Raw genomic sequence first — 23,455 nt, forward strand, 5'->3', positions numbered from 1 at the left:
ATTCATGGGAATCAATTATCTGTGGACCTCACACGTCTGGACCTGTAAATATGACCTCTGTGGTCACAGCACCCATGACTTTAGGGGAAAGTGGCACCTGAACCAGAGTCCAGATCATCTTGCCCCATTCCTGAGTCTCTGGCTGACCTTTGTCTCTCTTGAGCTCATTCTGGAGGGTTCTAGCCTAAGCTGTTCTTCTCTGAGCAAATCCTTATAACTCAGTTCTCAGCTCTAGATCAGAACCCCTTCTGATGCCACTGCAAGGCATGCCTCTCATGTCGAGCATGCTCTCATGATGTTATAAATATACAGGGCTTTTGTTATTTTCACCAGAGCATTATCTATGGCCAGAGTATCCAGGCCTGATTCACTGCAGGCAAGTGAGCGTGAGAATTCCCCCATCCTATCTCTTCCTTTGGGCCTCTCGCCTCTTTCCCATGCAGGCACACAAACAATTCATCGGGACAATTAGAAGTGTGTGTGTGTGTGTGTGTGTGTGTGTGTGTGAGTGTTATTTACCCAGAATAATCCCAGACATAGTCAAGAAGTGGTGACAGGTCATCCATTCACAACAGTTGGTATCTGTTTATGTGTGCCTGTGTGTGCCTATACGTGTAAGTGTGCATGCTGTGTACTGTGGTATTAATGCAGAATCAGTATTACGATCAGTATGCCATTATTATGGTGCTAACGCAGATTTAGTGTTCACTATGCCCGCAATCCCGCTTGGACAGTAACAGCTGTTAGATTTATTAGTCCAACATATGGCACAAATAATGCATTTAATGAGCTGCGATATTTGTCCTGAAAAGTTGCCGCTATGCCGTGCGTGACTCTGGCTGAGGAGATCATATGAGCATTCCTCTAATATGGACACATTATCCTAGATATATAAAACAGGGACGAGAGGGGGGAAAGCACGCCACAAATTGGCAGAAAGCTGCGCCGGTTTTTCTACTTTTTCTCCGTTTGCCGCATTTCACTGATGAAATGTTATCAAAACTATCACAACATTCCCATCGTAAAAATATCTCAGTAGACAACACACCAATAACCCCTATTAAAAACCCCACAGATCTCTGCCGAGGTCATTCGTTGCGCTGCTGTATCGATCTATTAATGGGCATTTATGTATATATAGCCTGCGTCGCAGCGTCGGAACCCGTCAGTGGGGCAAGCTCTTACAGCCCTCACGTGCGCACAGTTGCAAAAAAGTCATTATCCGCGTGCCTCGCCGGCGCACTTGCCCTGAGCGCGTTGATTATACCAGGGTGACGCGCAGTCAGGTGGAGCGCAGCAAATCGCCTTTACATGCAGTAGACAGACACTGTCCGCACACGCAGTGGATCTAGCGGCAGCTCCTCAGAAGGCTAGAGACAGCCGTCCGAGGAAGCCTGCGCCCTACCTCCAGATTCGTGAAAAAAAAAGACGCGAACTTAAAACGCTGCGATCGCTTCACTTGTTGCAGTCGTCGTGCATCGGCTGGCATGTTCTCGGAGTCGCGGAGAAGAGTTTTTTCCTAGAAGACATCGTTTACGTATCGTTGGCACGCATCGGCTGTCTCTACGCGGGAGACAAGACTTTGCAAGTTATCGAACAGGTTACTCAAGAAGTCTAGGGGCATATACAGCCCTAATTTACAAGGTAAGGTTCTTATACATTCAGTTAAATATTCGTATGAAGTGTAATATTGTGCCCAGTGCACATACAGTGCGGTTCAGAAGGTAGCGTTGTTGATGTGCGAAACAGTATTTTTTTCCAATCTAAAAGGTATCGGTGAGAGCGGGTCTTAGGGATCTGTGTTATCATTGTGATAAATTTTATCCACCATTTTTTGAGTGATGTGTATTTAAGTCTAAACGACCGAACAAATTGAGTTACAAGGTTATATTTTAGCTTTTCTGTCATATATAGCTATATTATTAATATATTTTATATACCTATATATCTTTTCTCTTTCACGATAACTATTCTCAGTACGAGTGTCCTCGCGTAGCCCTGTCTTCCATTTGACGTAAATGCAACACCAACTATCAGAAAGAACCACACGAGAGTTAAAAGAAAGAAGTTGAAGCAAAGCGTTCTTTTTTCCACAACGAAAGACCCCAGGCGACTCAACGTCCCCATCCCTCCAGCTGCCTTATCGTTCAAGGCGCTACAGCGCGACTATTATCTCACGTTTATCTCTAGCCTGCAGATTCAGTCTCCACTGCAGTTCGGAAGGGACAGTGGGAATGATACAAGTCTTGACGTTATTCAGAGTCGTGTTTTTAACCAATGGTAATTCGACTGCAACCCAGACTGAAGCCTACGTAAAAATCGGTATTGTATTGAATGCACCCCGAGGTGAAAGCATGCATTTTCCAAATAGTCTGTTGGACCAATATAATTTATTCTGTCGGATCAAGTATTTACCATAATGCCACAATGCACAAACAGAAACAAACAGCGGCTGTCAAAAGATCGCCCGCGCCTGGTGTAGCACTTTTCCAAGTTTCTATTGTCGGATAAGGACTGGCCAACAAAAACATGCATTTTGCCAAGAGTGAAGTTTGATAATCCATTTATTTTACAAACCTCTCAGGCTAGATGGGACTAATGAGACAGCATTGCAGTTTCCGTCAGAAACTCGCTTAGTTTTGTTGCAGTACAATTAACGCCGATCAACAATATTCAACACACGTGACGCAATACTTAACAAACACAAATATGTCAACGCATAGGTTTACTGTATGGCCCCCACACCAGTGCATGTGTATATTGCGCATGTATGTGCCTGTGTGTACGTGTGTAGGTACGTTCCCCAGGTTTATCCTACCTTATTTGCTGCGTTTATAGGTTTTCTTTAAAGGATAATGTGAAATAGGGTGTAAAAGCTATCCTCCGCTGGCTGTGAATGTGCTAGGGGACATGAAGAGGACATGGAGTGAGAGTGAAGCATGTGGAAACACTGAGGAATGAAATATTTAGCTCTGTACTCAAAGCTCAGACACACAGTGCAGATTTGTGTTTCTTGCCTCTGGGAGATTAGCGCTGAGTTTTCCCAGACCTGACCCCCTGTAACCCACCATATAGGCTGGCTTTAGTTTCAAGTGAACTCACAGTTAATGCGGTTTTTTCTCTATTTGTTTATTCAGTACTGACCTGAGTTTAATGTTAGTTGACAGTAATTTGCATGTCCTCTGTGAGGTGAATGTGTTATTGCAAGAATGGGCATGTTCAACGTTCAAAGACTGAATGTTACTGTCTACTGAAGGTAGACAGTAACAAAAACAGCTGGAAAAATGTGTTCACTTTTATTTCATTTTACAGTGAAGCACCCAAGACTAATTCATAATTGGCATACAATAAATAACTATCCAGAGATCTCAGATGCATACTCAATTAAAACCTTTAAAAGTCATTTGACTGACAGCCAGCATAGACAGTGGGATGGGGGTGGGGAACCCCTGAATACAAGCTATTGGTGCCTTAAAGAAACTAAAAATTTCTACCTGTCCTTTCTACCCGACTGTTCTCTCGTCTGTGCATATTTGTGCAAAAAAAAAAAAAAAACATAAGTTAGAACTGTGTTTAAGCATAGCGTAATAATTGAAGACATCATATCAGACATGGATCACATGATACCAAATTACAGTAGTTGACTGGCCGTTAGGGAGACCTAAGGGTTCCGGTGGTGCCATGCACTACAGTGTTCTCCATACCCATCCATGGAGTGAGCAAGGTAAAGATGAGGGTTGCCCAGTGATGCAGAGACGGGAGATTGATATCGGTTCTACTGGTGTCATTCCATTGCATTCTATTGTTGTTATAATCATTTTTGTTCCACCTAATATTGATTCATTGGACATGAATTTCTATAAAATTCTATTCTGCTGAATTTACATTTCAGGCATGAAGGTCACAGTTCTTGTGGGTATAGTGGTACTTATTTTTATCTCAGAGCGTGACAAAAGATTTGACCACAGGCTATTGGTTATTGACTGACCCTCCCATTTGGACATCATAATTGGTGGAAAAAAGGGCCGGGGTGATGAGGGATGCTGTTAACAGCCGACATGGAAAGAGAGCGGCAAATGGAATCTTTATATTCACGGATGGGACTAGTTTGTCTAGCGTTAGTTCATTGCTTAAGGATTGTCTGAAAATCACCCCATCTTCATTTGGAACTTCAGTTAAATTGTCTCAGCCCCTGTTGTCAAGGTAGTAATGGCACCGCATCCATTCTGCCTGCTCTGGTATCAGAATAGCATGGCTCACTGGGCCGTCAATCACTTGCCTCAATGTTTCCCAGCCAATCACCTGCTCCGATTTTTCCATGGCCAATCACACGCTCCAGTGTGTCACAGTCAATAACCTGTTTGTGATTTATCAGTGGGGGAATGCGTCACAGCCATTCCCCCACTGAGATGACCTCCGAACACTTGCATTTGTGAGAAGCAGTAGCTGATCCCAGCATGCCACTCTCTTGTACCCGTGAAGACAAGGTGGAGAGGCTGAAGGATTGGAGGAGCATGGTCACTGAGTGGTCACCGCTAGCCCAGAATGGGTTTGTCCATTCTCATTGCCACATGCCTCATAGCACCACGTACCTTATAGCACCAGGTACTCTCTGTCGATTTTGTGCCAGGCCGAACGATCTTTCACCCTTGACAATTGACTGTACTGGTAAGAGCAGGACCATTCATGATTCCTAGAGTGGCATTGCCTGGGTTTCCATGGTAACAGGATGCACATTCCTAGCAGTGCTCCACTAACAATAAGGAAAGGTAGCCCTGCATTTGATGCTCATTTTCAGTCGTGCAGCCAATGCAGTCACGCATTTCCCTGCGCATGTAGGACTGCGCAGCACAGTTCACACGGACAGAATCCCACTAGGGGACATAAGAGCATGCTGTTAGGGACTTATATGCTGTTTGCCTGTGTGTATCTCCCTGTATAATTAGGAGTAACACATTGCTCTGTTCCCCTATTTGTATCTCTCTATATTATCAGAAATAACACAGGCTCATGTCCAGCAGGACCTGACTGATTTTTATGTGTAAGACTTCAACCTGTCATTTGATGATACTGGGTGCTGGAGTCACAGAGCACGGAATCTGCATCTAATCTGTGAGCTGTATGACATATCATCTGATGCGCTGTACCGTACTCTAGGAGAGAAAGAGAGAGAGAGAAAGAGAGAGAGAGAGAGAGAGAGAGAGCAGGAGCACAAGTGAGAGTGAAAGCGAGTGGCAGGCAGAAGGAGAGAGAAAGAGAGAGGAGAGACAGACCAACCTGTCAGACTCTAATACTGTTCACCATCTACTCAGTGATTATTCTCACTAGGCAGCGCATTGCATTGCATTATTACATTGCTTTATAATGTCTTTTAGGGCCTGGAACAAATTCCCTTCCTTCATAAGTCTTTACCTTTGGGACAGCACAGTACTGGCAGGTTTCCTCACTTACGCAGATCTCTAGTGCGTATCCCCTGTGAAGGTTTAATGTTGAATACCAGCTTCCGCAGGCCTCTTTCCGCTACCTCTAACCGCCTAATTACTGAGAGAGGCAAAGACTCTGGGTCAAACACCAGCTTAGGGACAGTGCTAAACCTGGAAGCCCCAGATTCAGCAGAATTAATCTCTATAACATAACCGAACACATCAGAATGTGGCCAGCTAAGAGGAGCACATTCCTCCAAGTGCCCTGGGCAGGTTGGACTGTCTCCACTAATGATGATGATGATGATGATGAGGAGGAGGAGGAGGAGGAAGTGCAGGCCCTGCCAGGGGGAGGGGTCTGGGATGGCATAGAGGGCAGTGCAAAACCTTGTGCAACCCTCTAAAAAAGTGTTTTTATTGTTTGCTGTTGATATATTTGGGGATATCATAATTTATATTATTCTTTACTGAAGATCTCATTTAATTATATTTCCTTTTAAAAGTTTGTTTTACTGTGTTTTCTTTTGTATTTGTTCTTTCTCATTTATGCTGCCATTTATAGTGAAAAAGGAGCAGGATGGAGGGTGATTTAATATATTCTAAAGTGCTTTGGTGACACTGGATATCTTTTGCTCTTAAAGCCAGTTTGAATCCAGACAGAGAGACATCTCTTCATTTGTATGACGTGATGGAGTATGATGGGGGCAAAAAGAAGCTCCCTGACATTATGGCTAAACAAAATCACAACCAGGAAGCAAAACCTCCTCTTCCCGTCTGGACATCAGATGTTCTGATCCTACAGGTTGATGGGATTACTGGAAGTAGCAAGACCCTGGTGCGTGTGAGTGTTAGCGTGCGTGAACAACGTGCATGGCAGATTTTCTTGGCCAATAATCAGGTCACCTATATAACCAGCTATGTCTGTGCTGGCCATCACAAGCAGACTACCTCCCCACTGGGTACTTTTTGTGAGATATCTATGAAGAGAGTTGTTTGCATGTGTTTGAAGAGTGGTTGGAGAATGCTTGTGTCTCGGTGACAGTGCATGTGTGCATATGGTATGGCATGTGGTGAACCTAAATGAGTGTTTTTTTTTGGGTGACTGTACAGTCAGGTGTGCTTCAACGCAACAAACATTCTCTTGGCTTTTAATGTCTGGGGGCGAATGAACTTAGACATATTCTGAGAAAAAGATTAATCCTTTTTTGTTTGGAAGGTGCACGTGAATGCTAATACACAGCGTTGATTAGTCTGGCACCTAATGTATTTGTTTTTGTGTGCGCCCATGTGTATTTGCATGTGTATACGCATGTGTGTATGTGTGCATGCGCACATGTATGTTAAGTGTTTTTTTCCATGTTGTCAAACTTAAAGTGTAAGCATTGTTATGCTCTGCAGAAATTGCAAGTCAGGTGCTGACCCAGTAACCTTCGCAGCAAAGACCATTTAGATTAAATTGGATTGGCGTGAAGACTGGGTCTCAGCACTGACCCCCACACGTGCTCCGGGTGCACTTTGGCAGCAGGTCTCGAGTCAGGCGGGCTTTTTTTCTCAGTTCTGTTTGGCAGCTTTGGCTGAACCTGTCAGCTTTGTTTGGTTCTGCCTTGGTTGGGCTCGTGAGAATATTCTGCCACAGCGTTTCACATGTAACCCTGAGCTTTAGACTGTTGTGTCACTTTGTTTTTTTTTCCGTGATAAGATAAGCCAGGATAAAGCAAGTGAGAGGAACAGCACTAGGTTTGGCACGATAAATGGCTTCCACTTGGAGGAGAACTTTATGTTTTCAAGTTAAAAAGAGCAGGTCGGGTTCTTCAGTGGAATGGTTTTCACCATTGCATAAAGACAGAGGCGGTGATGTTACATCAATCGATCGGTCAATCAGCCAGTCAGTCCATCAATCGATATGTCACTCAGTCAGTCAGTCAATCAATCAATCAAATCAGTCAAACTTTATCAATAGCAGCACCTTAAACAGTAAAATTTCCACATTGTGTTTTACAAGTACAACACAAGGAATTAATTGTGAGAAATTAAACACCATGTTTATTCCATTATCATGATGAAATGTATTTATTTTTACAAGCTCAACATAACAAATATTTTAATCATTGTGAACACGGAAACTATTCATAAAACATACTTTACCAAACAGAAAGTCTTAATGTTTTGACATTTAAAAGCCCATATTAACTGTACATCCAACAAAACATGAATAGGTACAATATGTTATGATAAGAATAATATGAATATATTGACAATTATTGTTTAGTTACAATAAGCCATTTGAAAACAATTTAACATTTACAGAAATCCCATCCATGCCTTTGCAGGACTGTTCTTTGTACACAAAGGTGCAAGTGAAATTACTAAACCATCTAAAAAGGTATGAAATTCAGGTATTAAAAATGATCTTCACAAATATTATAAACAAATCAATGCAATAATACAATGTGATTTAGTACAATGCATAATTGATCTACTGATACTGTCTTCAGTTTATTTTGCACCCCAAAGCAGTTTACAAGCATGACTCAAATGCCAGTCCATAAATCAGGTTATTGAAATCCATGGAAATCAAGGCAATAGCCTTCAGGTGAGATCCAGAAGTACTAGCAAGCATAAATATCCACAGTGGTAGGCCAGTAAGATGGCGTTAATGACACCTAGAAGACGTGGTGTTGTTTTTCGCTACTCTGACTTGAGGTAAACTGAAACTTCTCATGCAGACTGCTTAAATTTATTTGGATTTGCAGATGGAGGGCTGCCACCTGCTCCAAAGTTTTTCACAGAAAGTGCAAGTACGCAAACATGGTGGTAAATCAAAAATTTACCACCCTCTGTAGAGGAGTTAAACAGCTGCAATTGTAAAAGAGTCAAAAAGAAGCCGACAAGCATTCCACAACTAGGCCTATATACAGCCCTGAACTACACCTGCAAATAATTCAGGACTGCCTCTACAAATAATCCAGAACCGCACCTACAAATATTCCTGAACTACCCCTATGAATAATCCAGAACTCTCCCTGGAATCAATGCAGAAATACACCTGCAAATAATCCATATTTAGAAGATCGCTGCATATGTGTTAACACTTTGATACAATTCACTTCCTAACCTACAGATTAGTGTTGATGGGTAAAATAAAATAAAAATTTAATGAACCACTGAATATTTGGGGCCATTACCAGTTTTCATTGACCGATGTGGATTGATTGAAACCAGTCAGAGTGCTTCATTGTAGAGCTTTAGACCAATCAGTGTGCTTTCCTGTAGAGGAGCTCCTGCGGCTTTGCCCATTGAGTGGCTCTTCATGCACAAAGCCATCCGTGATTATTAGCTGCAGAACTCCAGAGCCACTTCGGAGCCTGGCTGGAGTGCAGCTATCAGCAAACAGGAAAATAACTTGTTGAGCCAGAAATACACAGTGAACAGATCTTACTGCGCTGGGGGGAGAGGTTGGGTGAGTGAATAATTTGATGAAGTGCGTCCCTATAAAATTGACTGGAACTCTTTCCTGTTGTACTTGAAGCAAGGCTTTCTGACTGAGCAGCCTTTTAAACAAACGAGAACTGTGTTGTAACAATTCAATTAATTAGTTGCTTGTGATGTCTGGATGCCTGCCAGCCTCCCCACCCCTCCAAACTTCCATGTGAGAGGGACAAGGCTCAGGGGTAGCGTTGGTGCAGTGTGTGTGTGTGTGTGTGTGTGTGTGTGTGTGTGTATACATGTGTGTATATGTGTGTGTGTCGTTTGTTGGGGGGTGGGGGGGGGTGTCGTTGGTGAGCACTGCGTGAGCTCTGGTTTATTCCGTGGTGTGGTGACGTTGGGGGGTGGGTCAAGAGCAGATCCTCTAATCTCAGTAGCCTGACAGAAGGGGGGGGAGCCAAGCCTTGCACGGATCAGGGGCTTGCAGTTTGTGAAACGCCCGCTCGGAGATTGATATAGAGGATTACAATCCTAATCCACTGCAAAGGAGCAATGAGAGTGCTCCTTCCTCAGTTGAACTGCTGAGAACATCCCTCCCCTCCATCTCTGGACCCTAGCGGACAATATTGCCCAGCCGTCTCTGCGCCTCCCTAATCCCACAAACAGTGTCACCCTCTCTGGTTTCCCCCTCCAGTCAATGACGTGATCACCCCCCAATCTGTCAGCACCTGCTCCCCCCTCTGACATCATTGCCACTGCCCCTCCGCCTCCAACCCGTTCGGGCTGTTGTCATGTCATGGTCGTGGATGGAGGATGAGAGCTGTCAGCAGAAAATCTCTTGCCCGTCTCTCTGCTGCTTTAAGCTGTTAAGCTCTTTGTTGAAAACAGAAGCCTGTATTTTAAGACTCTTATCAGTGTTCTGCATTTTCAGCCTGCAGAAGCTACAGGACCTACATTCTGTGTTTCCTGTGGTTTAATCAAAAATGAACAACATTGAGGTCTAGTTCTTTTCGGGGCTCAAAGCACTAGCTGGGGCTCTTACAAGGGGAGTGTCGGTGGGGGCAGGTATACGGGCTGGGGGGTGGAGGGGTAATGATGTCAGTGTGTGAAACATTGGAGTTCCCTTCTCAAAATTATAAGATTAGTTATGATTAGTATGACAGCAGGAGATATTTAATTAGCCTGGCTCCCGTGCTGTTCTGTGTCTGAGGATTGCATGCTATTTCCCAGGGACCAAAGCCTTTAGAGTTCAGAGTTTTGGAGACTGGTAACAAGTTACAATAAGCAGAACAATTGCGAGTTTGGAAAACGGTAGCAAACTGGCTGCCGTTTACCTGTATGTGCGTACATGCGTGTGCACCTGTGTGTGGTATGAACATACATGCCTGTGTGTTTCTGTGTATTAGTGCATGATTTTGTTTGTGTGTGTGTGTGTGTGTGTGTGTGTGTGTGTGAGTGTGTGTGTGTGGGTGTGTACGCACATGCCTGCCTGCATGCCTGTGGTGGCATGGTTTGATGTGACGTGCGTATGCAGTGTGATGTGGTGCGGTGTGAGACAAATCTGTGACCTCAGAGCCCAAACCCCTTCAGCACGCAACAAAGAGGCTGAGCTCTTATTTCACACTCATTTCACATGTTGCGTTCGTTCGGAAATGCTGTTGCTTTCCCAATGAACCCGAACCCAGACCTGTGCCTGCATAACGCATCATAAGGTCAGGTCTTCCAGTCCTGAAACACTGCTGGGCACAGATTGAGTAGATAATTGGGTCACAAACACAGATGGGCATGCCCCGCTCCACACACACACACACACACACACACAATCATACACGCACAGAGGCATGCATGCACGAACGCGCACACACAAACTTTCTATCTCTCTCTGCCAATTTCATTCACACACACACACACACACAGACACACACACACACACACACACACACACATCTGGTGCGCACTTATTCAGTGCAGCAGAATCTGGCGTGGATCCCTCTCTGTCCTGTGATGTGTCCCATGATTGCTGTGAATGTGGCTTCACATTAAGAATCCCCCCTCCCGCCTTCCCCCAAGCACGGACAGAGCTAAAAGAGAGGTCCTGTTATCTTGTTGAAAATAGTCGGGAATACGTTTGACATATATTCCCGAATCTGAAGTCTTAATACCGTAATGTAATGTCCTCTTGGACTGTGGTCAAACCTCCATTTTTTTAAGGAGAGGAAGAGCTGGCGCAAGCTGAGGGTGGGTATCCTGGAGCAATAAAAGGGGGGACGGAGTTTGTTTTTCCTGGTGATTTCCGAAAGCAGAAATGCTCTCCTTTTCCGTCTTTGTTTGGATGTTTCGGTCCTTTGCCTATGCATGTTCTGTGCTGTATGCCTTTATCGCCTGCTTTGTTGTCTTTGTTTTGTTGTGCATTCCAGCTCTGCAACACAGTTCCGCTTGGCATGTACAGAAAGCTCAGGTAACTGCGCAGTGTGGCTGATAGGGAGCTTGCAAAAAAAAAGTGGCGAGAGATTTGTGACGTTTTTGTTTCGTTCCTGGGAAAGCCTTTTTACTGTAAGATTCTGTTTCGTTCCCAGGGCTCGCGATGCTGTGGTTCCTGCTGCTGTTGGTGCCATGGGCGGGCATCGCTGCGCACTCCCAGGACCACAAACACACCCGGGAAACAGGCAAGTGATGCTTGGGTGGGAGAGTGTGATGGGGGAGTAGGAGGCAGGCAGTGGGGGGTAGTGGGTGAAGCAGTGGGAGGGAGGGGCTGAAGTTGATGGTGCAGGTAGAGAGAGAGGTACAGCACCATTCAGCATTTACGTATATAAAAAAGTATAATTTTTTTTTTAACCATTCACAGCTCCAGGTCTGACACCACAAGACAGACAAATATCATTCTCCTCCTCTACACGCTTGATGTGAATCTGCTGTTTTCTGCTGAAAAGATTTTTTTCTTTCTCAAAAGATTCAGATATCAGGAAAATACATTTTGCAATTAGATTAAAAGAAAAAACAACATTGCGCACACTTTACATAATTTGGTCTGAAAATCAGATCGACGGGAAGTTTCAGCTTGGCAGTGAATGAACTGAAAGTAAGACAGAGGAATTTATTGCCATGAAGAGAATTATTAACAAAATAGCAATTAACATTTGGCTGAAAATTAGAATCTGTAATTGATCCTATTAGCCATGGCAAGGAGTGTGACACAAACACCCAGTGGTGAAAGCTGCAGCGAGAGCTTTGTAAAAGTATCTCAAAAGTACAGCGTGAAGACTGTACTTTTTTGTACTTTTATTATAAGTAATAATGTACGCTTGGTTTGGCATGGTTAAGATTCCAGATTAATCAAAATCCAACAGAGGGCCTTTCAATTTGGGAAAAACCTAAAAAGTATCACTTGTTTAGCAGTTTTATTGAACTAATTAATTTACAGCTATTTTTTTGTCATGTAACCACATTGTTGAACAATTTACTTTTACGTCTTTTTAGCTCGTAAAGATAAGTAAATGCTGTTTTAGCTGAAGTGTTAGTTGTACATTATAGTTTTTTAAGCAGCTTTGTAGTATTTGTTGCTTTGGCAACGCGCTCGATTGTTATGTCAATGGGGACACTTAAACTGGATTGAGAGAGAAGGAGGCAGTAAGAGCCTGTGAGACACAGGCCGGGGGGGTGGTGGGGGGGCGGCAGTGACACATTGGGAGGGGGAGAAAGAGAGAGAAGCTGATTATATTGCCTTGTGATTGCTGCTGTTGGGTCACTCTGTTCTTGGCAGTTTGTTCTTAATTCAGATGAAATATCTGAGGGCTCCTGGGGAAAATTAAGAGGCCCTTTTGGGAGAACTGAGGGCCTGGGGCCGGCGTGGGCACAACTGGCCTGGGGTCAGGGTGTGGTCTGCAGTTATGCAGTAGGGACAGAAACATGATGTCAAGGGGGGGGGCACGTGGCTGCCTTCTGGAGGGGCACTGCTCAGCGTGTCTAAATTTGGGCTGTTTGCAGTGTGTCTTGTTGTTTTGTTTGGGCTCATTGTTAGCCTGGAATGTTAATATATAAATTTAATTAAACTTGGATCCCGTTAAGTATTCAGCAGTGTAGTTTGTTCTGTGCAGAGGCGGCGTGGCTGTGTGTTGGCCACTCCGCTCTCCCTCAGAGGACAGTGAGAACAGCACTCCTCCCTATGGTTCCATCATTGGAAAAATCGGAGTGAGGTATTTTAGGGTCCTTTACAAGGGCCCTTTATGGTTAAGCTGGGGAAAAAACAGGTGTGTTTTATGATCTTTCATGGTACTTCTCAATATTGTGGAATGATAATTATATTAGTAATCAACTTAAAGATGGCTGTCATAACTCTCGTCAGAGCCTAATCTCCTGTGGCTGAAATCCATGTGCCCTTTAATCCTTGCCAGGACAGTGGGCACCAGAACCATAGTAATGTGGGCATATAATTGCAGTCAGAAACAGAGAAAAGAGAGGTATGCACACACACACATTAATGAATACACATACACACAAATTACATTTGTGCACGCATGCGCGCACACACACACACCCACACAGGCACATGCAGGCGCACATTCAGGCATGCACACACAGGCATATCTCACACACACACACTCACTCTTTATCTCCTGCAAGGATTAGACCAAGATTATGTGCTGTAAGGTACAATGTACTGGCACAACATGTGCAATCAAAGTCCCCCTGCAGCTCCACTCCAGCCAGTAGAAACTCCCAGATTTCCTAGAAAGTTGCGGCGTGCTTCCAGATCCCAGCCGCCTCTTTCTTCCCTCAGACAAAGTTTATTCAGCACAATCCTATAAATCAGGCTCTCAGGAGAAAGGCCGGGAGGGTTTACAGGGTTTACATTTTTCAGAGAAATGAAACAGTCTGAGTAGCACTGGGTTTACCCAGGTTTACCCAGGTGATAGTGGTGCTCACTGGGGGGGGTGTGACCCAGTGCAGTGTGGAGTGCTCTTATTATCTGAAGACCACTGTAACTGTGATAGTTACTTTGAAACTATGTTTCAAAGCTGGTTTTGAGAAGTTTTACACTATAGTTTTAAAATAGTTGGCTGAGAATTTAAATGATTCAAAACATGAAAGTGGTTAGACAGACCTTTTGTCAACTAGATAAGTCCTGTTTTGTAGTGCTAACATCATACTGAAATATAAAGAAGTTTAAACTCCTTATGGAAAAAAAGTTCCCCATTTTACAGCTTGTATACGTTTGCTATCCCCTCAAGCAACTTTTTCTTCGTATAGGGGCAACTTTTCAGTGTTAATATGCCACATCTGATCTCCTCCCAAAGGATCCCTTGGCTGACAACATTCATACAGCTCATAGAGTCAGTGTTCTGGACAAGCTTTGACTTTGGTGGAAACGTCTGAAGGACTCAAAAGGGTCTTAGATTGAGGGTTTTGTAAACAAGGCAGCTGACGATCAGTGTGTAGCTAATTCATTAAGAGACTGATTGATTGAATTGATCGATCGCCTCTTCATACAGCTTCCCCATCGCCGCTCCTCAGGCCGCACATCCACTACTGCCGATCCCCCAACATGGAGACCTTCACCTGCTGGTGGCATTTCCCTGGCAACGGTTCCCAGAGTGACCACAATGTCACCTACACACTCACCTACACTGTGGGGTAAGGCCCGGCACTTTAAGTCAGTCTGTGTGCTTCAATACACTGGAAGGCTCATTACAGAGTACCTCACGCCAGAGTTCCCACTGTGTGTGTGTGAGTGTGTGTGTGTAGTTGTGTGTGGAGATGGAGAGCAAGAGAGAGAGAAAGTGGTGCATTACTGACAACTTCATTTAATACTTAATTTTCATATGTTATATATTTTATTATTTTGTTCATTATTATTACAGTCTTTCCCAGATCAGCTGAGGCCAAGCTTATATTCAAATGAATCCTTACTGACAACAGATAAACACCTATGCATTTGAATGGGGAGATGCTGTGTTGAGCTCTTTTGAGGTCCTGGTTACTTCTGCTGCTCCTAAACTCCGCTATGCATTTCACCCAGGTCAGCCAAGGCACAGGGACAGTTAATTAAATGTACAGCATTAGTTGGGGAACATTTTATAATGCCCTTAATTATCTCCAGTTTGCCTGTAATACGATGACTGGAACCCAGACATTTGGTTGTAGAATTACATTGGACACACTGACTCCATCTATAGTTGCCATCTGGAACATTGTGTCGATGTGTGCTTTTTTGTATCCGGGAGGGATGAATCACCATATATTTGATGTTAGGGAGATGTATAAGCATCACTCACAGGTGTTCTTCAAATGCTTCGTTTAGTTTATGGTTATTACTCAGAATACCCCAGTGTTTCTGAACAATTTTGAAATGTCCTGCATGTAAGAAAATACTACCTGGTTGTTCAGGGGAATTTTTCTTTTTTTATCTCGGGCAATCCTCCCAATTTGCATTCACCTGATGCCTTGTAGCTCCATTCATCACAGAAACCCTTTTCACTTTTGTAATATTATTAGTTCAACACTAAGGAGATGACACAGGTCACTGAAGGTCTGCTGGATGTTCTTTAGGTTGCTTTGGAGATATGGCGATTACTGTGGGGAGGTTAGGTCAAGCTGAATGGAAGATTGTGTCATCAGCATAGAGATGAATGGAAAAACGCCCACACTGTTGTTGCTTATGTCAGGACTGAAGATAATAGGACCCAGGGAGGCGGTTGGGGGATTCCAGTGGTGGCAGTTGGGAGAGGTTTAAGAAGCACTTCTGAAACCAGTGAATCAAGATGCTCCAGCATCCATCACTTCTCAGGCTGTCAGTCAGGATGAAATGACTTGCTTCCCAGCCAGACAGGACAGAGTGATCAACGGTGTCCAGCTTTGGATAAATCAATGACTGTGGCTGCGAGCGAGTGTTTTTCTGTCTTGTTTTAGTGATTCTGTGGCAGCGGTTACGCAGCCGTAGGCTGAGCAAAAGCTAGAACGCATATTGACAGCTCCTGTTTGGTTCCACAACCGTTGACAGACAGGACACTGTGTGTTAAAATACGAGGTAGTAGCCATTGAGGTCAGACCCTTGAAGAGATGCATGACAGAAGCAGACCTCCAATCAGTGGGGATTTGAAGGGAGAAATTTATAAGATGGGATTAGCTGGAACAGATCCACTATGCAGAGAGTATAAGAAAGGATGGGTCAGTACAGACTAATCCTGCAGGTGTTCTGGGGTCAGTGAGACTGTGAGAGTTTTTTCTGGGATGTCAGCGACAGGCACAGAGGGCAGTGGGAAAGACGGATGGGAGAGGAAACACGATGAGGATGTGTACTGGCGGTCAGTTTGGAAAGCTCTTTAAAAGGATTTAATGGCATGAGCACTCACAAGAATAACCATGCATTTTTATCAGCAGTTATCAGAGTTCATTAAGACTGGGAGGAAGAATGAAGCTAGAGATTTATTCTCCAAGGATCTTCTTCATCCTACAGAATGTCTTAGAATTGTTAGACAATTGAGTGCATTGCTGGTGATAGTGCATTTTACAAATGTTCATTTGGCAGACTCCTATCTAGAGCAACTTATAGAAAGTGCGTTCACACAGTGATAGTATTCAGCTGGCCTAGGTATCTTTATTTTTGACTCTTTTTTGTATACCATTCATTAGGAGCTTTGAGGGCTCTGGTCCTCTCCTATGCCTGATTATTTTAGTGATGTTGGACAAGTGAAAGCTGGCAGAAACTGTAAATAAGACTTTAGGTTTATTAAAAGCCATTTGTTTGTTCGTCAGGCTACACAGTATGTTTGTTGCAGAGGCAAGGATCAGGGGTAATCAACAAGAGAAAATCCTGATTACGGGAAAGCTCTTAGAACTTGAGCTAAAATTTTCATTTGGAAATGTATAGTGGTGGTACCTTTCCTTATAGGTGCTGTGGATAACGAAGAACCTGACAGAAAACAGTTGCTCAATTTGGTTGATCAGTTTTCGTTAATGAAATACAAATATTGACTGTGCAGGAAGCCAGGACATTTGCAAGAGAAGAAACCATGGGATGTCATTAGAGGTGTTGAGCTACCTGGATTGAGGCTGTCAGACTTAGACTTACTGTGTCCCTTTGAGAAAATAAAATAATAATTTATAAAATAATTACAAGATTTTGAAAGACTGAAGTGCAGAGGAAAGAAGGTTGCATTTTTTATATCAGACATTTAATTTTAATAATGCTAAAAGGAGAAGCATCCAGCTGGGAAGATCATCACGGGTCATGGCATGAGCATGATTAGAGGAGAAATACAGTAGCCAGTATGTATGAAGCCAGATCTGAGAAGGATCTATGTGACGCAGGTGGAGTTGAGAAGGGAGAGTATCTTCAGTGTCGTTTTAGCAGCAGCTAATTAAAAGGCATATCCACCAAAGGATGTTAAAAGAGGTGGAATAGTTGGTAAAAGCAGCTGATGTTCAGGCACAAGGGTTGGGTTGGGCCTGGGTTTGATTCCGGCCGTGATCTTTAGCCAGCGATGACCAGAAAGCCCATAGCGGCAGAACAAAATTGGCTTTGTTTCACCGGGGATAAAGGGAAGGGTAGGTCAGTCAGAGGTTTGTCCATCCTTTAGCTCATTAGTGACCCCCGCTGGCCAGTCAGGCTCCTGCAGTCAGCCTGCATAAAGCTGTGCATGCAGTGTCCTGCTCTGACTCATATCTGGCGCAAGCTTGGCATGGGGAATGTGGTGCATGAAAAAGCAGTGGCTGACCTCACATGTTCGCCTACCCGCCCCAGACTGTCAGTGTGGGTTGCAGCTGTGGGGAGGCTTCTATGACCTGATAGGGCATTTCAACAGTTGGAGAAAATGGGGAAAAAGCACTGGACATACCAAATTAGAAAAAAATATGTTAAAACACAGGAAAGGAGACACACAAAGGACAATTAAAAGCAGAGCCATTTTTAAAAGCAGTTGGCTAAGACCAGTTAGCCGCGCTAGTAAAATGGCATTCATCAGCCCGGAGGATATGATTTTAACAGATAAGAAAACAAGCAAAACGAGCAAAAGCTGATAAAACAGGCACTATATTGATAAATGCAGAACATCCCAATATAGTGCTATTTATTAAAGAGTGGTTATTTGGTAAGTCTAAGATGTTGTAGTGAAAAAAGGACAAATGTAGCAATATTGGTTACAGAGAGGTTAGGAAACAGCCACTGCTGAGGTGATGGTGAAGGGACAGGCAGTTGCTTATCCTGCTGAGAAGATTAGCGGTGTCTTTCTTTTTAAAAAAGGAATCCAGTCATTTTCCTTTCCTTCTCATCTCATTGGGGTTTTGTTCTGTGGCACGATGTGATTTTCATGATGTTTTTTTGTTGTACAATTGTACAATACAGTAGAGGACCCAGGTACAATACATTAGCTGAAAGGACAAGGACAATCATTTTGAGAGGAAAGCTTCCCTTTTAAGAATAGTAATTATGCCTTTCAATATATATTTTAAATAAGAGTACAGCAGCAAATCAGCGCTCTACAGAGCGGGGCTAAGCGCTATGAGGCATTAATGTACTTTTCATTGAATTCATAAGGGCCTAGAAGATTAGCATCTCCTGATATAATCTATCCCCAAATGTCTTTTGAAACATGTTCTGTAGTGGTGATTCACTGGTGATGGCGGCCCATTTTATGACCTCTTCAAAGGACTGATTTCATATGGACACTATGGCACATCACACAGTATGAGGCCTTATTGAAGACTTGAGGGCTTATGGTTGGCATATTTGGAATTGGCTCTGTATGTATAGCGGGCACTGGTGGAGGTGCGACAGGCCTAGAGCCTAGCAGGAAGAACACCTACCTGTACAAATTAAATGACATCTTGACACCTGGCAGCATTTTCATCTTGTCCTTTGCAACAAAACTGAGCTGCTGTGGTGAGTGTGTGAGCAGAAAATGAGTGAAATCTGATGTGAGAATGCTGTTATTACCCTCCTCTATTCTACCTCTCAAACACATATAGTCTTCTGTGTCTCTCATACTCTGAGCTATACTCACTGTTCTTTGTCTCTCCTGCTCTGAGACCTACTTTCTGTCCTGCATGGACAAGCTCTGAGCTCAACTCACTATCATGAATCTCTTACTGCTCTGAGTTCGATTCGCTGTCCTGTGTCTTTCACTGCTCTGTGCTCTACTTGCTGTGATGTGTCTCCTACTGCTCTGAGCTCCGTTCGCTGTCCTGTGTTTCTCAGTCCTCTGATCTCTGCTCCTTGTGCTCCAGGAAGGGCCCCAAGAGGGAGTGTCCAGACTACGTAACAAGCGGGCCCAACAGCTGCTACTTCGACAGCCAGCACACACAGGTGTGGGAGGTGTACTGCATGAATGTAACGGCACGGACCAGCCATGCCAAGTACACATCTGAGGAGCACTGCCTTGACGTGGCTGAGATTGGTATGACCTGCGGGGGGAGCTACTCACTTCCCCTTCTTCTATTCTCCCCGACTCCTGTGTTAATCATGCTGTGAACCACCCAAATGATGGTCTGTCCCTCTTTCCTCCCCATCTCTAATGTGGGTGTCAGTGTTGCATAGTGCTGAGGAGCATGGTAACCAAAAGCAGGGGCACTCTTGTCCCCTTAGGCAAGGTACTTAACCCAGAATTGCCTCAGTAAATATCCAACTGTGTAAATGGATAATATGTAAAATTATAACCTGTGTAAGTCGCTCTGGATAAGAACATTTGCTAAATGACAATAATGTAATGTAATGTAATGGTCTATCCTTTCTTTCCTCACAGTGGAGACAGACCCGCCTTTCAACTTGTCGTACTGGTTGAAGAACAGCACTGAGGATGAGACTGGGCGCACGGCGGTGGTCTCCTGGCTCTACCCCATCGCTGCAGACGTTCAGATGGGATGGGTCACGCTCGTCTACGAGCTGCAGTTCAGACGCAAGTCCGAGCCGCACAACTGGAAGGTGAGATTCCCACCGCTGTAGTGTATGAGAGTGAGGGAGAGAGGGAGAGAGAGAGAGGGAGAGAGAGAGGTTTAGAGAGAATGATGTTGTGAGATCAAACATTGGGGGGTGTTCAGCAGAAGCAGAGTATATCACTCAGTATTCCACCAGTGCAGGTTGTGTTCATTTCACCTGTGTGATGTGTTTGTGTGTGTGGCGCCCCCTGTAGGTGAAGGGGGTGCTGCGCGAGCCTCGGCTGGAGCTGCTGGACCTGCCAGTGGGGAGTTACGTGGTCAGGGTGCGCTGCAAGTCCCACTACGCTGGAGTGTGGAGCAAGTGGAGTGAACCCCTCACTATCGATGTTCCATCCCCTCAGACGATAGGTACGCCCCCTCTCGGTCTGAGTCCTGCCCCCTCATTACATAGACACGCCCCCTCACTGTTTAAGTCCTGCTCCCTCGAGCCACAAACATACTCCCTCATTGTCTAAATCCTGCCCGCTCTTGCAATAGACATGCCCCCTCCCTGGCTTCATCTCACCCACTCATAACACTCAACACTGAGCAGATGATGTGTCGAGCGTTTGGGGTTCTGAGTATCTGTGGCATGGCATGAATGTGGTGCTAAGTCACTGCCTCTCCTGCTGTTCCAGACAAGATGCTGGCCGTGATTCTGGTGTCGGGTGTCGGAGTTTTATTTGTGCTCATCATCGGCTTCGGAGTCATTCCCCAGGGCAAGAGGTGAATCACACACTCATCTACACAAACATAGGCTCACACACATTAATATGTGCACATTGTGTGTGTGTGTGTGTGTGTATCTGTGTGTGTTTGTGTGTGTGCACTGCTTTTGCTGTATATGTGAGTGCTGTGTGTGCTGAGTTGTGATTTCTCCTCCCTGCAGGATAAAGGCCTTCCTTCTGCCTCCGGTTCCCAAACCACAGATCCGAGGCATCGATCCTATGCTGCTGAAGGTACTGATCTAATGTCTTGGGATGGAGCATCACTGGTCTCTACCTTCAGCTTAGCTACTCCATTACATTCTGTCTGAGTTACTCCATCACATTCGGAGTCACTCCATCACATTCTGAGTTACTCCATCAGGCTCTGAGTTGCTCCATCACACTCTATCTGAGCTACTGCATCACACTCACAAACTCGCCTAGTTACACAAAGAAATGAGCACCCAGACCTTTCCCTGAACTTTCTGACCACAGACAGATTAAAAGATTCACTGCACACATACCCTGTATGTCAGACATAATGACGTAACATTAGAACATGAAGAATGAGGCATTATAGAGCAGGTTAGAGGCAGTGAGTATAACAGTTCACAGAATCTCCTGTATGGCTTATCACATCATGCAGTTGCAATGGAGACCGGCTGGACCACAAAGCTCAGCATTGTGTAGGATGCTTAGTCACATGAGGAGTGTCTTTCACTGAACGATTGTGTGATTACAGGCCCAAATTTAAACCCAGGTCTTTTAAATGTCCTTATTACATTTATATAAAGTAGCGTACCATTCAGGTCAGATTGAAAGCAATGAAACATGGATGAGTCTTAACGAAAATGTTAGAGCTGAAGGTGGAGGAAAGAGACAGAGGGCAGGAAAAGCATTAGTGGAAAGACTTCTACAGCCCACTGCATGCCTTTTTTGTCCTATTGGAAACAGAGTTAACATGTCTTTACCGGGAGATTTAAGAGACACATGTTGACTACTTCTTATAGATCTTAGTATAGCTCAATGATGTGCTCAGCTTCCAGGGTTGCAAACTCTTTCAGTTTCATTTTTTCAGAATTCTAGCAAAATACCAGTTCAGCAGTTTTTTTTAGATCCAAGATTAGTAGTTTCATGAAAGACAAAGTGTTGACAGGTTCAAGAAAAAGACATAATGGTGGAGAGGGCCATGATGTTTGAATTTAGCTGAGAAAAGCCGTTCACCTGACTCAGGCACAAAAGGATGATGAACAAAGAAGTCCAAAGAAATTCCCGCACAAAATCAAATCACCATGCAAATGAAACATGGCAAAACCCAAATGCCAGATGAAGTTGTGACACTGAAAAAATGTGACCGTTTGCAGGTACTTGATGTGTGCATCAGGCAGAAGACACACTGCTGTAATATGAGAGAGTGGCAGTGATGCCTCTCTAGTGATGTCACATTCTATTATGACCTCATCACCTCAAGGCTGCAAGCGGCCAATGAAACGCAGAGCCTAGATTTTGTATTGTTACTCACCAGCCTGTCTCTCTTCTCCCCCTTGTCTCTCTCGGCAGAATGGAAAGATGGATGAGATAACTCGTCTCTTCAGCTCGTTCCACGGATACATGCCCCCGCAGTACAGTGCTGAGAGCTGGCTCCATGTCAGTGTGGATGAGGGTCTGCCCTTTGTCAGTGAGAAGGAGGTCATGAAAGAGGAAGTGAAAGAAGCTACGCCCAGCACTGAGCTCCCTGTCTGCCCCAAGGACCAACTGCAGATGCAAGCAGGCCATGCCCCGTATTGTGAGACCACACCCACAGATCCCAAGGCTCCTCTCCCCAATCTGCCAGTGGAAAGCCCCAACCCCAGCCCCATATACACAGAGCATATGACCCCCCTTATTCAAGGCTACAGTGTGATGCTGAACTCCACCCCAGTGCTGGCGCCGCCCCCCTGCCAGGACTTCTACACCTGCGTGAACGGGATCAGCACGAGCGGAACCGTGCACCTGGTGCCCTGCCTGCCACTGGACCCCGCCCACTGTGGCCAAAAGGGCGTGGCTCCGAAGAACAGCCAGCCGGCTGTGACCGGCGTGAAAAAGGCAGAGCCAGCGGCGAGCGGGGTGTCAGCTAGCCCGGGGGGCGTGGCCAGAGCTGCGGCAGGGGGCGTGGGGGACAACTACACCACCCTGGAGGATCTGAGCTTTCACAGGGAGGGGAGCGAGGGCATAGCCTCAGCTCAGGGCATGGTCTCCACATACCAGCAGGAGGCGCTTCTGTGCTCAGAACACAATGAACTGGCAGTGCCCTTACTACCAGCCACCACTAAGAGGGCCTAAACACAAACATGCAGTGCACATACACACACACACACATTCTCACTCTCACACAGTATACATATAAACATACACACACATACACCATGTACATATACTCTGATAACCCTGCAAGCATAAGCACATGCTACGCGATGTGTAAATAGACACATGGTCTGTGAGGGGGCCCTGGTCCCAGGGACTGACTGCAGCGTACCTAGAGGAGGGTGTGTGTCTGCCTTTCCTTCTCTACCAAATGACTGTGACACAGCACTGGCTGTGATCTGACACTGGCAAGAGATGCTGATGCAACATTACCGGAATGTTCTTTGGACGTTATTTTACCTATGACAATCAGAGACAATCTCATTCATGGCCTTTGCAGACAAAGATCCGGTCGCGGTTCTAGGCAGATTTAAAAGTTTGGTTTAAACCAAACAGACGGTGAAATTTAAACAAATCTTCTGGAATCATGAAGTGAAACAGTGAAGAGAACCATAGAAATCCACATGCTGTTGGGTGTGGATCTGTGTTGTGAATCTGACAGAGCAGGGGGTGGGACGGGGAGGGGCCTGAGCGAGCAGGGCGAGACTGAGATGTGTCGAGAAACAGCAGGTAAACGTGTCTCTGGACACCATGATAAACCTTGCATATAAACATCAGCAAAAATAAAGAGCTCCAGCAAAGCCGAGT

The 23,455-nt window shown here is 44.8% G+C and overlaps 1 protein-coding gene across 1 annotated transcript; it reads left to right on the top strand.

Annotated features, from left to right (window-relative positions):
- The first annotated feature begins 1,388 nt into the window (after nt 1–1,388).
- Nucleotides 1,389–23,342, top strand: LOC118789466 (prolactin receptor-like). The gene is made up of 9 exons (XM_036545900.1): nt 1,389–1,644; nt 11,426–11,515; nt 14,339–14,480; nt 19,071–19,240; nt 19,586–19,764; nt 19,973–20,126; nt 20,396–20,483; nt 20,647–20,716; nt 22,025–23,342. Exons 2-9 carry the CDS (start codon nt 11,434–11,436, stop codon nt 22,784–22,786), a joined length of 1,647 nt encoding a protein of 548 aa, XP_036401793.1. The 5' UTR covers nt 1,389–1,644; nt 11,426–11,433; the 3' UTR covers nt 22,787–23,342.
- Nucleotides 23,343–23,455: the final 113 nt, after the last annotated feature.

Source organism: Megalops cyprinoides, chromosome 14 (genome assembly GCF_013368585.1).
Source record: "Megalops cyprinoides isolate fMegCyp1 chromosome 14, fMegCyp1.pri, whole genome shotgun sequence".
NCBI lineage: Eukaryota > Metazoa > Chordata > Actinopteri > Elopiformes > Megalopidae > Megalops > Megalops cyprinoides.

What these genes read in the sequence shown, in the direction of transcription:
- LOC118789466 (XM_036545900.1), top strand. Translation starts at nt 11,434, where the DNA reads ATGCTGTGGTTCCTGCTGCTGTTGGTGCCATGGGCGGGCATCGCTGCG. An exon ending in CAAACACACCCGGGAAACAG is followed by an intron (nt 11,516 to 14,338) that starts GCAAGTGATGCT and finishes CTCTTCATACAG; the next exon opens with CTTCCCCATCGCCGCTCCTC. An exon ending in CCTTGACGTGGCTGAGATTG is followed by an intron (nt 19,241 to 19,585) that starts GTATGACCTGCG and finishes CTTTCCTCACAG; the next exon opens with TGGAGACAGACCCGCCTTTC.